This window comes from Engraulis encrasicolus, chromosome 5, assembly GCF_034702125.1.
Source record: "Engraulis encrasicolus isolate BLACKSEA-1 chromosome 5, IST_EnEncr_1.0, whole genome shotgun sequence".
Classification (NCBI taxonomy): Eukaryota; Metazoa; Chordata; class Actinopteri; order Clupeiformes; family Engraulidae; genus Engraulis; species Engraulis encrasicolus.
This window is the reverse complement of record NC_085861.1, coordinates 12,280,327-12,295,326: the sequence shown is the minus strand read 5'-3', so window position 1 is coordinate 12,295,326 and position 15,000 is coordinate 12,280,327. Positions and strand designations below refer to the sequence as shown.

The window sequence follows — 15,000 nt, the reverse complement described above, 5'->3', positions numbered from 1 at the left end:
GACCCTTCCACAACAATTGGCCTCTTTAAAAACCCACTCCGACTTAGCAGCAGCGAGCGAAGCGAAGAGTCAGTTAGTCCCCAAATGAGCTCTGCAGACAGGAGCTCTAGTGACTGGGGAGGGGGCACAAGAAAAGGAAAATAGAAAGTCAGAAGTGCCTCAGCTCAGTGCCGTGCCGTGGTGTGGTGGTGAGAGCCGCTGAGAGGAGCACACTTCATTTGTTTGACATGATGCGGACAGTTCTGTGCCACGCTTGAGCAGACCCTGTAATGGGAGGGGCGGACCGGGGACGGCGATGGTGAAGGCATTTGAAAGAACAGCCATACAAACACGCACACAAACACAAATACACACACTGCAGGCGCACACACACACGCACGCGCACACACACACACACGCGCACACGCACGCACACGCGCACACGCACGCACACACGCACACACACACACACACACACACGCACACGCACACGCACACACACGCACACACACGCACACACACGCACACACACGCACACACACACACGCACACGCACGCACACACACACGCGCACACGCACGCACACGCGCACACGCACGCACACACGCACACACACACACACAACGAGAAAGACTGCAATCACATCACGGCTGAGGTGAGCTTGCTCAGACTGTTGAGAGGAGAGGCTCCCCTCACAGAAAATCACAATGCCCATCACGGGCCGTCAAGAGTTTGCCCCGCTCTCCTCTCCTCTCCTCTCCTCTCGACACCTATCCTCTCCTCTCTCCTCTCCTCCTCTCCTCTCCACTTCTCTCCTCTCCTCTCCTCTCCTCTCCTCTCCTCTCCTCTCCCCGTCTGAGAACTGGGCGTCTTCAGGCCCCCTGCTCTCTTGCTCTGGGGGAAAGCAAAGCTCCACAGCCTTACAAGCAGCCAAGCCAATGGACCTGGAATGCCCAAGCATGCCAGCATTCCTGATTTGGATGGGGACTGGGCTTGAAACACACACACACTATAACAGTACGTAGCTGCTACACACAAATTCAAGGAAACTGGCAGTCACACTGGGCTGTGTGTGTGTGTGTGTGTGTGTGTGTGTGTGTGTGTGTGTGTACTAAGTTGACTTACATCATGCAATAGTGATGCCATGGTGCTGAGAGGGGAGAGGGTAAGGCTGTGTGTACAAACAGTCTTGACTTTGATATAAAAGAAAACATACTGTGGCATTGGGTCATGTTTCTTCAGTATTCTGCACCACTCTCGCTAGCAGTTTTTGTGCAGCTCAGGGCACTTTATAACTCCAAGTTGGGAAAGAAAACAGTATAGCTCAGGAAGTAAATGTCTTACATCAAGCACTTTTTTTGACAGCATCCGAATCAGGACACAATGAGGCATGTCGCATCCCAAGGCAAGTTCAAAAACGCAGCTAGCGCATCAGCAGAGAGTCGAGTTATGACGGAATCAAAACACAGTAGAACACACCAGTAAAGAAGAAGGATCACCGCACACTGGTGGACTTAATTTTGCTGCTTTTTATCACCTAATTAAAAAGCAGCAAAATTAAGTCCACCAGTGTGCGGTGATCCTTCTTCTTTACTGTGGATTACTGATGACTGCACTTCACTAGCACCTGGAACCTGGCTGTGGAGTTTCAGATCTTTGAACAGTAGAACACACCATTTGACAGGACAGCTTAAAGTGCATCACCAGCATAGCCTACTATTACCCTAGACCAGAGTTTCTCTAACTTTTTGTGCTGTGACCCATTTGGACCAAAGAATATTTTGGGCAACGCCATTTTTTTGTTGTTGTTGCTAAATTTAAATTTGAATCGACTGTAAAAGTGAATATATTTGTTAATTATAAAAGGAAATTGAGTTACCAACCAATTTATGGAATTACGGTATGTTGGATTTGCCGTGTCATTGCGCAAAGTTGCTTCTCTCTGAATTTGCATAGGGAGTGGTTGTGAAGGCTTAGCAAGGTATGTTCAAGGTGATGGCAGTGGTGCAGTCTGAATGTGGTAAAGCAATTAAGTTCTTTCACCTAATTTCAAATGGTTCTGATTTTATGGAGTCTTACTTTATCAAGTTAGGCTTGGGTATCAAGTCTTCTGAGTTAAGAAGAAGCAAAAAAAAAACTAAATAATGACAGTTTTGAAATATTTTCACAACTGTTAAGACTAAGTAAAAAGCTGACAAATTAATTTCCGGATCTAAATGTATTGTAGGTGCATAATAAGCAGAGAGATGGCTTATCCGTATCTGTGTGGTCATTGTCACCAAATTATCAGCAATCGTGACCATAATGATGATTCACTCAGCATGACTTAACACCCCCATCCCAGTCTCATCCCCACAGGTCTTCAGCTGTGTTCCTACTGAATCGTGTTGAATGAGGGGGTTTGCAGACAAATAGAAAGACAAATATACAACAAGCAATACTGCCAGAACCTGCTGCCACCTACAATGCCTTGAAAAAACAGGGACACCTTGGCGCTCACGAATCGAACCGGGAAGAAAGCGTGTGAGCTCATCCCCTCATCCCGAACCCTAAGCTTAACTGCCTTCCTTCACGCCCACACCATCCAAACAAAAATGTTTTCATTGACACTGAGCTCGCTCCATCTCACAGACACAGACACACACTATTCAACCTACAAAATCAAAGATGTAGGAGATCAAGGTCTTTGAGCAACTAACTATTTTTCCAAATTCACATAAAAGAGAGCGAGGCATGAGAGTGATTCACTACAGCGTCAGACTAAATTTAAGTGATTAAGGAATTACATTAGACTAGGCTAAGGACACACAAGGATACTCCGTCCGGCCTACCATGATCAAGATTGAACAGAAGTCTCAGGCCTCAGCAATGGGGAAAAAAGGGAGAGATGAAAGACACAAAGTGATGGTCAGACAGACCAGACGCATCTCTCCCTCCCTCCCTCAACCTTTGAAATTGCGGTCCTGATGATGGTATCCACATCAAAGGATCACTGGCAGATCTGCACGCCCCAGGAGGCCAACAGTTACAATGTATCAGAGAGCACACACGCACACGCACACGCACACGCACACGCACACACACACACACACACACACGCACACGCACACGCACACGCACACGCACACACACACACACACACACGAGCAGTGTGCGCATATTGTGCAATGTGCACACAGATAGGATGGGTGCACGGCGCGCATGCACACACGCACACAAATTTGAAACCCACGAAGGAGGACCCTCTGACAGACGGAAATGAACAAACTTATCTGATCAAACCGATTTAAGCACCAGGCTAATTGCTCGGAAATGTCTGGGGTGCAGATCCACAAGCAAAACATGACATTGACAACTTTTATCTCATCAGCATTAGGGATGCACAGATACACATTCACTTCTGTTACATGGGTTTCAAATTCAGGAAGGCCCAAGTAGGCTATACGGTCAGAAAAGGAGGTCAGAAGAACAGGAAACCAATTAATAAGTAAAAATGTACAAGTATAAAAGTAACCTATTCCATCCTGAAAACGAATAAGTATTACATTACAGCTGGTTGAATGTCATCAGTATCGGAAACTGTTGAGAAAATTCTGATCCGATCTCTGAATTATGTTAATATCTGAACCCGATACAGTATCTGATCAGCCCCATCTCTCATCAACAGCATCATTATCATGACTATTGTATGTCTTTGCAGGTGATGAGCTTTTCCAAATGACATGAGAGATGAAGCATACAGCTGGTTTTGAATAAAATGGTAGTTAATCATTTTGAAGGAAGTGTCAAAACTAAAAGCAAAAAGCACAGTGCTGAACCAACAGATGAAACCACAAGCAATTACACATGTTGCTCAGATCATATCTGCACAGAGATTTCAAAAGGAAACATAGGCTGGACCATTTACAGCGAGCCTAAGAATATGACCCCATATTTCTGCAACACAAGCATTAATCGTACAACACAAATAATGAGACTTCTATGACACACAAAAAAATATGTTTTAAATCTGCACAATGTGCATTGTGGGGCTTAACCTATGGCAAGAGTTCAGCTAAACTTGTAAGCTTAAGGGTGGGCCTATCTTCAACAATAGAACGACAGCAGGGTGTCTAGAATTAGGCAGCTTGCATTATCCAATGTCCATGTTTAAAGCTGCCCAAAGCCACATCATCATCACATCACTGGTCTTATAAAAGGAGGAACACAGCGCTCACTTCCTTTCAAAGCCACGTGCGCAAAAGCATTTCACGCTCACGCCACACTCTGAGGCTGCAGGTTGCAAGAGAACTGGCTTTGGGCCATCCTAAGAAAAAAAGTCACCCCCCATCCCCTCATATTCCATCACTGTAAAAGGCTTTTGCACATTAGGCATGACTTTTTAATGCTTTTGGGGGTGTATACATGCATTCTGTATGTGTGTGTATATGAGAGAGAGAGAGAGAGAGAGAGAGAGAGAGAGAGAGAGAGAGAGAGAGAGAGAGAGAGAGAGAGAGAGAGAGAGAGAGAGAGAGAGAGAGAGAGAGAGATGAATAAGACTAGGACAAACACTTAACTTCAGCCTGTCATATCAGTGCACAGCAGAGACACTGTGTGTCTACTCTACAGGATCTCTGTGGGGAAAACCTATGCAATGAGCCCGATTGATGGTTTGAGCAAAACCCACAGGGAATCACAACAACCCCAGAAATAAAGTAAAAGTTGCATTCTGTGTTCATGAAATGATAATGTCCTTCTACAGACACGGTAAAATATGATGCAATGCGCTATTAGAAGATTGAAATCTTCATGTTCTGCATACTGGGGATAACCCAGACACCATCATTACGCCCACGGACACTGACATTTCAGCCTCCCCCAACAACAAGCACCAAGGTGAGCACCTAGGATTAGTAGGATGTTATTGAGTGGTTTTGTGATGCACTCTAAACAGTTAGGCCATGAAACTGCTTGCAACATTGAGGTGTTTGCTAGGCAGGCTACGTTTCGAAGTTTGCCGGACACTCTTTCTCGACTGTGACACTGACAGCATCTAGCGCTCTTTTTGACGGTTTGCTAACCAACTTCACGTCAAAATCTTCCACTTACATTTCACGCGCTTGATCTTTACAACATTTCGTACCAATGTAGTATCAGAATAGATCTTTCAATTGTGCTCTTAGATGTGTGTACATAAACGTTTACAATATTCGCATACTCAATAATTGAACTTTCATTAAGCCTATTTCCGGGTTGCTGACGCTGTCTTGTCTCTTGTCATCAGCGGAGTTAGCATATTGTATCCATGATTTGTCAGTTCAATAAACCACTACCTCTGCAATAACACACCCGAGGTTGGGCAATGTTCAACTAGGCCTGTTGGTCATTGACAACGCTTCAATTCACCACACTAAGGAAACGTCTTGTGCAATCATGTCATTTACGGCAACTTGCATTGTCCTGTGCAGAAGAGGCGCTCTGGCCTCGTTAGCAAAATCTGCTAGTTGCAAAATGCTAACGTCATGAGCAGAACTGGACGGCTAGCTATGGCAAGTTAAACTGTTGTCGGCTGTTTACATGATGTTAGAAACTAATGCATACACTCTCAACATTGGAAGCACATGGGCTGCTGTGTCGGACAGCAAGAAACTGAGCTTATGAGTGCGCAGCAAGCTGCTATGTAGCTAACGTCAGCTAACGTTACTCACCAAGGGTCAAACTCGTGGATGATGCTCTCGAATCGTATTACTGCAAAGAGCCTTGAACTGAACCCTGCCAACCAGGCCAGAAAGAGAATGGTAAACGACAGCAGTGACTGCCATCCTGCGGGTTGCGTCAGTCCACCAGAGAGGCCTCCGCCACTAGCCCCAGATACGGAGCTCGGCCGACCGTTGCCAGAGTGCGAGCCCCCGGCATTTGAAGACGCTTTGTGCTTGCACTCCGAGATGGAATGGTGCTCCGCCATGTTCTGTGTGAGCGGCGCTGGATCTGCTCAGGAGAGAAGTTCCCTACAGCCAAGCACCGAGCTCACCGCCCTTTCCCACTGTGGCGTCTCTGACTGCAAGCAACCAAGTTCCTGACGATTCGATATCACTGATTTATTTCTAACGTTATTAAATTAATGCGAACAGTTTTTGCGACAGAGCCCCATGCTAGCCGGCTTGTACCTCTCAGCACACGAGACCGACTAGTTCCTTAGGGGACAGGGCGGGACAACTAGAACTGTAGGAAGAGCATCAACCTCTTAGAACGAGACAGGTATGAATGGGCGGGATCACTGTAACGATATTCAGGCAAATCCAAGGAAGGTCTGTTTGTAACAGGCATTGGTTTTGACCAATAGAATCGTCTAAAATCTTGTCTATTGACAAGCGGCAGAGCCATTGATAACACTTCTATTCATGACTCTGACAAGCGGCAACCTAGGGTTGAGCGTTATCTAAGTAGCCAATGGTATCTCAGCTTTACGATAACAGGTTTGTAGCATAACCAATCATATTCATAGTAGCCACAACGCCGTGAGCTGGGGGACCAATGAAATAAATGAATTCAGATGGCTGAAATCATTCGGAGCACCACGAGAGCGAATCTGGTTGTAACACGGATGACAGAAGTGGAATTCAGCGACGCATCCTTGATGGGTAGAATTCGACATGCGAGGAGAGACTTGAAACTCAACAACACACAATCTGGAAATCTGCTGATGTGGTCAAATTGCACAGATTAAACTTGTTATGCCATTTGTAAGACCTTCCCTAGGCCTAAATGAACGCGTTTGAACCACGAATTGGATGTAAAATGTCCGACAAACAATCAGAGCAAGGCCTTTCCTGCCTAGCCCGTGTAGTAGCATAGGCCTAAATGTTCTAGGCATAAATGCATGCAACTTCTTTCTGCAAACCACGATGGACTTCTACACTGGCTTAGTTTTAACATGATTTATGCATTTTACTAACACGGTGTGCAAGCACATTTTAACCAGTAGGCTTCTGAGGGTTATTTGCTTTTTTATTAAGATGTGAACTTTGTTAATAACACATATTTTCCTGGAATAACAACACATTAGTAACACATCTGTTCCTGGAAAAAATGCAATGTGAAAAAAGGGGTCAGCTTCTCTAGACACGTGCTTATGCCAAATGATGCCATCATTGCTGATAAGCAGGCCTATTTCCCATTCATGATATGCGATACAACATCCCAATCAGCACAGGGCTACTACATTTAGCGTGAAATCCCTTGTATGCCTATGTATATTGCTTTCCTTTTTATTAAGGGCTTTGTGTCTATTGCTTAAAGGCTATTGGAGAGTATGACAGGAAGAGAGTGGTACTGAGACATGGGTTGCCACAGTGATCCTCCTATTGCTTTCTGCACTGTGTAATATTTGTAGGGATTCGTTTCCAGAACTCGTGCTGCCCATTCACAAATGTTACCTTTTCAACAAAAACCACGGCCATCAAATTCTAAGTATTGATTATGTCCAGGAAAATTGCTCATACATGAAAAGGGGTATCTCATGGGGTCTGCCATTTTGAATTTCCAGAAATGGGCATTTTTAGCTGCAAAACTTACTGTGCTTTGGTCATACTAGTAAATATTACTTTATTATTTAGTAAATATTCATGAAAAGATCAAATTTGTCAATATGCAGCGTAGTTTCAATGAGCAGCATAGTTGCAATACCTACTCTGGCCACCATCCTACACAGTGCACCTTTAACCATTAGGCCTATTCTGTAACCTCACTCATTTCATCCCCTTCTTCATCACTTAAGTGAGATTTGCTTTCTTTTGCGCCAGCACTTGTAACCTACTTCTGATCCAGCATGCCTAACAAACATCAAACTATGTTGTCCTATAGATAAATGATACTGTAGATGCCTTAATTCAAACAACTTGCTTCACTTCCATTACATGTAATTAATATAGATACGATAAGACAGCCATCTGCAACATGCATTAGTTCACACAAGTTGTATGGTTCATGCCCAGGTAAATACAAACTTTGAACAAATGATCAGTGTCAGACTCACATCAAACTAACACTAGGCCTATTTGAATAAAATTCCACATAGAAATGATGTTGCTTTGACACGATATGCCTTGAAATCAAATCTGTTATTGGGAAATGCTATAAACAGGTCAGTCAGTTATAGAGCTCGACTTAGGCTACCTGATGAAATAAAATACATGTGTCTACCATTAGTTTTTGAGCTAATAGCGTCATTGGGAACTGCGCCATTCATTCCACTCATTATTATTACAATGGGAACTAGAATAATAATTTCAGAAACGTGCAACCTTATGGCAGCGCAATTGTTCCAACCTCATCCCCTCATCTGGGGGATAACATGGCAGCGCTTCCCAGACAGACCAAGTATGTTGCATTATGTGGTGCTACTACGGGCAAACACCACTGTGGCAGTCCCAATTTGATGTGTGTACCCCCATTGCCATGCACTGTGGCTGTTGATCAATTTGTGGTGCTACACCATAGAATGGTCTACTACAGTATTAATGGGAAACACAGCAAGGAAACAAATAGAGGTGACAAATAGAGGTCAAACTATCATCACTGGCATGTGCCAAGAGTCTCACTTCCTGGTGGAGGCAGCCAGGCCACGCCTTCCTAGTGATGCAACACCTTTGGCGTTGCTTCTGGTCAGGCCAAGAGCAATGTAAATATTGTTTCTAATCTCCGGGGAAAAGCGGGAATTCCACCCACTTTGCCGGACTCCAGTCAACCAGTAGCAAACCTAGGGAGGCGGGTCAACCATGTCGTTTGGGAAACGTTAGGTCTAATTGTTATGCTCTTTGTCAGACCAATTCTCGAAGAGATTTGAAAGTCGATGATACTCAGGCTAGGTGGAGGTGGACAGCATAGACATCACACTTTACCTAAGACAACTGAATAGGCTGAATCTGGTCATGGGGAAGCTGGTGTCAGGCTTACCTATGGGTTACCGGTTCAATTCCCAACACGCCAGCTTGGTGAGTGATTATTGCAGTGCTCTTCCTCGTCGTCCTCTGAGATACCCTGAGCATGGTACTGTCCTGCTCCACTGCTCCCTCGGGGCACCATTTGGTGTTGCCCCCTTGTGTTTACAAATACCTTTTTTCTTTTCATTTGTTTCTTTGCCAGTTTAATCCTCTCAACACCGCTCAACATGCATCATGTGTGTCTGTCACTCATTCATCATTGTTATGGTCATGTCTCCTGAAATATGTGATATGCATTGCCACTTATACATCACGCTGATAGCTTCGTGGGGGTCATATCCACAGCCCATCTGTCCCACAGCCCATCGGTCCCACAGCTTATTCCTGCTGCTCCATGTTCCCACATTTTTAAGAAATGATTCAAATACAGTATAGGCCCTATGTTCCACAACTCCATGTTCCCACAATCCCAAGTAAACTAAGACAACATGCCTTTCTCCCCGCCATGGAACATAGCGCCTAAATTTGCATACGGAATTTCTTAGAAATGTGGGAATATGGAGCAGCAGGAATATGTTGTGGGAGTGGGATGGACCAATGGGCTGTGGGACCACTGGGCCTAAAAAATAATGTTAAAAGTCTTAGTGATGTGGGACCAATGGGCTATGGGACCAATGGGCTGTGGAACACGCTCCCGCTTTGTGTGTTGTCCCTTGAAGAGCTCAGTGGTCTCAAATGAAAACCACCAATTTCATCTTCTTCTGCTTGCTTTCACTCCATCATAACTTTGGTTTCATTTCATAACATTCCGTTATTCTGTCCTAAGAGACCTGCCAAAGTTGTCAAGCAGTTCATTTGTTTGCTGCACACACACACACACATGCAAATGTGCAACTGTCAACGCAGGGACTCAGGACAGAGTCATAGTACTGTTGCAGTTGGAAACTTTGCATTGTTTTGGTATATAGTGCTCTCTACTGGCGGCAGAGAGAACTGTGACATTCTTTTGCGCAGTGCAACTTGTGCGCTGTGCAACTTACAGTAAAGGTGAACTGGATATTTTTGATATTTTATTTCCAGAATTTATGCAGGAACATTCACGAATGTTACCTTAAATGCTATCTTACCACCACCATCAAATTCTAAGTATTCATTAAGAAATTTGCACTTTTCATACATGAAAAGGTGGATCATCTTCCTTGCCCGCCATTCTGAATTTACAGAAATAGACATCTCTAGCTGCAAAACATACTGTATTTTTTCCACACTGGTAAATATTAGGTTATTAATTTTAATATTCATGAAAAGATCAAATTGGCAATAGGTAGCACAGTCTCAATAGGCAGCATAGTTGCAATACCTCCTTTGGCCACAAGTACCTTTATTGTGAAAAAAGAATCCAATAGAGCGTCTTTGAAGAACTGTGGGACTGGTTTGAACATCACACATTATTTCCCTGACAGCTTTCATGTCTGGATCATTAAGCTTGTTTGGCATCACTCACATAGGCTTACATGCAAGCTTCCCCAGATGTTGCAGTTGGGAATACATTGGTCTTTGGGGAATTCTAACATGGCTGAGGAAATCGGCATCGTAATGAATAACAGAGGTTGTACACACGCACATGCCCTCGCACTCACTCACATTTACTCATCCGTGCACACAAACACATGCACGCACGCACACGCACGCACGCATGCACACGCGCGCTTGCGCACGCAAACACACACACACACAGCAGTCACCACTGGGATTAATTTGAACGACTAATGACAAAGCAGTACACTTCCAGTAATGCAGTCTTGTGCTCTATGATGTCTGGATGTACTTTCAGATGTGGCATCCATGGAGCACAGACAGACAGACAGACAGACAGACAGACAGACAGACAGACAGACAGACAGACAGACAGACAGACAGACAGACAGACAGACAGATAGATAGATAGATAGATAGATAGATAGATAGATAGATAGATAGATAGATAGATAGATAGATAGATAGATAGATAGATAGATAGATTCCATCTCCCAGCCTTGTGTCTCGATGTCAGTCCTCCTCCTCACCTCCCTCCTCCGTTGTTGTCCACTCACCTTTTTGTGGTTGGAGACTTCCTGACACTTCCATCCTCACAAGGAGTATGTTCCAATATGCACACTTCCGTCCTCCACTTGTGCTTGTGGCCTCGTGGTTTGCTGATGAGAAAACAATAAAGTTTCCCCGCTGTCAGCCTAGCTACACCAATTTTTGGGGGACTATTCTTCATTCACCATCCTGATTGCAAATGAGGAAATGACAATAGAATTGTGCTTTTGCAAGATATTGAACTAGTTTTTTGTCGTCACTGAGGCCACAAGCAGGCAAGTGAGCAAGGGAGGAATCCACACAAGGACTTTGAGGTCAGAGGAAGCACCAGGAGGAGGGATATTGATAGCCTATGTGCCCACAGCCAAGGCCGGATTAACACTATCCAGAGCCCTGGTTACAGGTCTGCTTTAGGCTTCCTTTCACGAGACAATGACATACGTGGCATCATAATTCCGAGCTAGGAATTGGATAACCTGTCTGCTCAGATTTTTTTTTTCTTGTCACAATTCTGCAATTATTGACACCATTTTTTTTTGTCAATCGGCTGCAGCCCTATCTCTTCTGTGCATTACTTGTAACCCAACCCTATATGTCCCTATATCCACAGTACTGGCAACCCATATGCAAGTACAACTGTAGCCAACAGGTGGCAGTCAACTTCCAGATTTTGCCATGATCACTGCAAGTTCAGAGCGGGAAGTCAGGGCACAACAGAGACGTTTTCAATTTGGGGAAAACAGCTGTGATTAATGTAGACAACTGTATGATAAATAACTATACATATCTAACATTGTAAAGTTGTGTACAATTTATGTACACAGCTACTAGACATGGAACCCTGTGGCTAAACATCTTGGTTGATACAATGACTCAGTAATATCAATTAACACCAGTATCAAGTGATCAACAATTCAGTATGTGAGGATGTGAATATGATGGAATTTTTGAACGAAGACCTAAGTCTTGTGTCTGGTTTTTTCCAGCTCACAGAATACACTTAAATAGTTATACAGTGTGTTACAGTAGGCTATATTCCATGCACTTTTGTGCACTTCTCTTTTTTGTACAGGCTCATGTAGAGTCCATCATGTGAGAAAAAAAACTTCTCATCAAGCCTCCCTGTAAAAACCCTGAAGACAAGCTATTCATGGAGATCTAAGTCAGACCAAAATGGACTCACTGGAACATGTCTGTACAAAGTCAGTGGCAAAAAAAAAAAAATCATGGCATAAGAGGAATAAAGAGCAGCAATGCATGCCTTCAAATGGAAGGAGAACAAAAGAGCTACGCTATGACAACTACGCTAGCTAGGGAGCTGGCAGGCTTTTTCCTCCCTTGCCGGCGTCTCTGCCTCTGTCTGCCTCTGTCTGCTTCTCCACTCTGGGCCTGTCTCACCACGTGCCGTGGCCCCTCCTGTCGACCAATGTAGCGCGGCGTGGCCCTTGGTGGCCCCTGTCATTAGGGTCACGGTCCGAGGGAGCCGCGGGCAAGAATGTCTGCACCGCACCATGCACCATGCACCATGCAGCGCTGAGGTCCCCTGGAGGAGGAGGAGTGGTGGAGTAGAGTGCCGTGGGCCGAACCGGACTGGCCTGGCCTGGCCCAGCCGGAGCGGACAGCTGCAGAGCTCACTCACTGCAAACACGGCCACGCTTCACAACACTCCCTCAAAAGGGGAGGTTATTCTGCTCAATTTGATGTATGATCCCTTGTCTGTCTGTCTCCTTTTCTGTCCCTTTCCTCTCTCTTTCTCTCTCTCTCGCATGTGCTCTCTTTCAGCCTTTTCCTTTCTCTCTCTCTCTCCCAGCCCTTTCCTTTTCTCTCTTGTCTGCCTTGAGGGCTGTTCCTGGCCGTAGGCTTCAGGCTGTCCTCCCCTCCCCTCTCGGCCTGTTGGGTCTCCATGTCAGTTTCCATGCCAAGTACGAGCTGCTGGATGCAGGACAACACAGAATGGGGGAAACCTGGCCAGGCAGTCCCTGTATGTCGGCTCTACTATTAGGCTCCTTTAACATAACAGCATTTGGCGTAGGGCTGTGACGATATTGAATCGAATCATGATTAGTTGTGATACGCAGTCACGATGCTGTGACCTGGCCAGGCAGTCCCTCTACGTCAGCTCTACTCTGAGGTTCCTTTAACATAACTGCATATGGCGGAGGGCTGTGACGATATTGAATCGAATCATGATTAATCGTGATACGCTGTCACGATACTGTATCGCCACGCAAGGGCACAGTATCGTGATGTGTCCTTTCAAAGTTCTGTTACCCTTTTGTCCAAACGTTCGTTCACTCCGAAAAATAAAATAAGAAAAAGAACAGCAAGCAGTGTCCGGTGTCTTCTGAATTTGCTTCATAGTTCACCTTCTCCTGCCTGACACCTGCACCTGCATTGCTGAGGGCTTGTGCACAAGGACTCTCTTGAACTTTGATGATGTGATGGTGCTTCCAAGCTTCAAATCATCATCATTATTTTTAAACTTTATTATTAGCCTTTTGCAACCTATTCTACGTACAAACTATCATAGTTTTTACTTTTTACCTCCGCCAAGGAGGTACTGTTTTCAGTCGCCCTTGTCTGTTTGTTTTTCTGTTTGTTTGTCTGTCAGCAGGATAACTCAAAAACGAATCAACGGATTTGGACAAAACTTTGTGGAGTTGGTAATGACCCAAGGAACAAGCAATTCAATTCTGGTGGTGATTCGGCCCACAAACTGGAACCAGGACCTTTTAGAGGATTCTGTCAGCAGGATAACTCGAAAAGTTCTGAACAGATTTGGATAAGACTGAGGAGTTGTTAGTAATGACCTAAGGAACAAGTGATTGAATTCTGGTGGTGATCCGGATCATGAACCAGAACCAGTAGTTTCTTGAACCTGAGATGACATCCCTATAACTGTTGGGTCATTTGGCCAAACATTCTTACACTTCTGCACAACAGTTCAGATAACTGGCAAAATGTCATATAGACCTCCCAAAACAACTCATTCTTGCAACAGCACTAAACTTTCTCCCACATAAATTGTCAGTACCATAAAAATAGCATAGATCCTTCTCAATTGCTTTGGCTCATTTGCACCCATTTAGTCCTTCTGTCAAAATAAACTGGATGGTTCAGCATAACTACATGGATCCTCATCACTTGCTCATATCACTCCAAAAACAGTTTACCCGTGTGTCAAAACTAAATTCCTTCCCCACATATATCATCAGTACCCCCAAAATACATTGTCACTTTGCCATTGTGTAAGCACTGCCAGTCAAAATGGTTAGATGTTTTGTCTACATCAGCTAACAGATTTAGACTATGTATAAAAATGAAAAAGTGAGTGAAACCATTGAAGTCTGACAACACAGACAATTTACCAAGGACATTTATCAGTAACTTTCTTTGCTGTAAATTCATATACAGAAAGTAATGCCCATATAGTACAGGTTTGTCATGGGTTTGGCTCATTTCTCAAAACAGAGATAACATTCTCAAAATAACATGGGCAAATCCCAAAACAACTAGCAATTGTTCAAAACAGAATGTCATTTGGAAAAATGTCAAGACATTAGCCAAATAACAGAGGAAACTGTAGTATACACGGTTGTAAAATTATTTTCTAAAACTAGTTAAGTTACAATATCATCTGGCCTGTTGAACACTGTCATGAATCTACTGTTTTATGAAATTCATAAAATATTATGTCCTTGACTGTTTTGACAATTGTGTAGACTACTTTGCATATGATGACTTACACAATGAAATCATGCTGACGTGTTTTGGAGAGGGCAGCCATTACACTGAGAATTGTTTAATTTATTTAGATAAGCAAGATCAATGTCTTTGGAAAATGTGCTAAATGTATGCTCAATGTGTCAACTGTAGGGTACCTACATAGCCATCTGCAGAGATGTACTAAACATTTGAGACATGTACAAAGCATTTGATATTTGATGGAAGCAATGAAAAATGCCATTCTGTTTTGACAAATTGCAAGTTGGTTTGGGGATTTTTCCGTGTTGTT

General features: G+C 44.1%; 1 protein-coding gene across 1 annotated transcript in view; it reads right to left on the bottom strand.

The window, feature by feature from the left end:
* stt3b (STT3 oligosaccharyltransferase complex catalytic subunit B) overlaps positions 1-6,186 on the bottom strand; it is a 90,555-nt gene extending 84,369 nt beyond the window's left edge. Inside the window, exon 1 of the mRNA XM_063198724.1 lies at positions 5,667-6,186. Coding sequence (XP_063054794.1) covers positions 5,667-5,923 — 257 coding nt within the window. The 5' untranslated portion in view covers positions 5,924-6,186. The remainder of the gene's footprint in view (positions 1-5,666) is intronic.
* Positions 6,187-15,000: the final 8,814 nt, after the last annotated feature.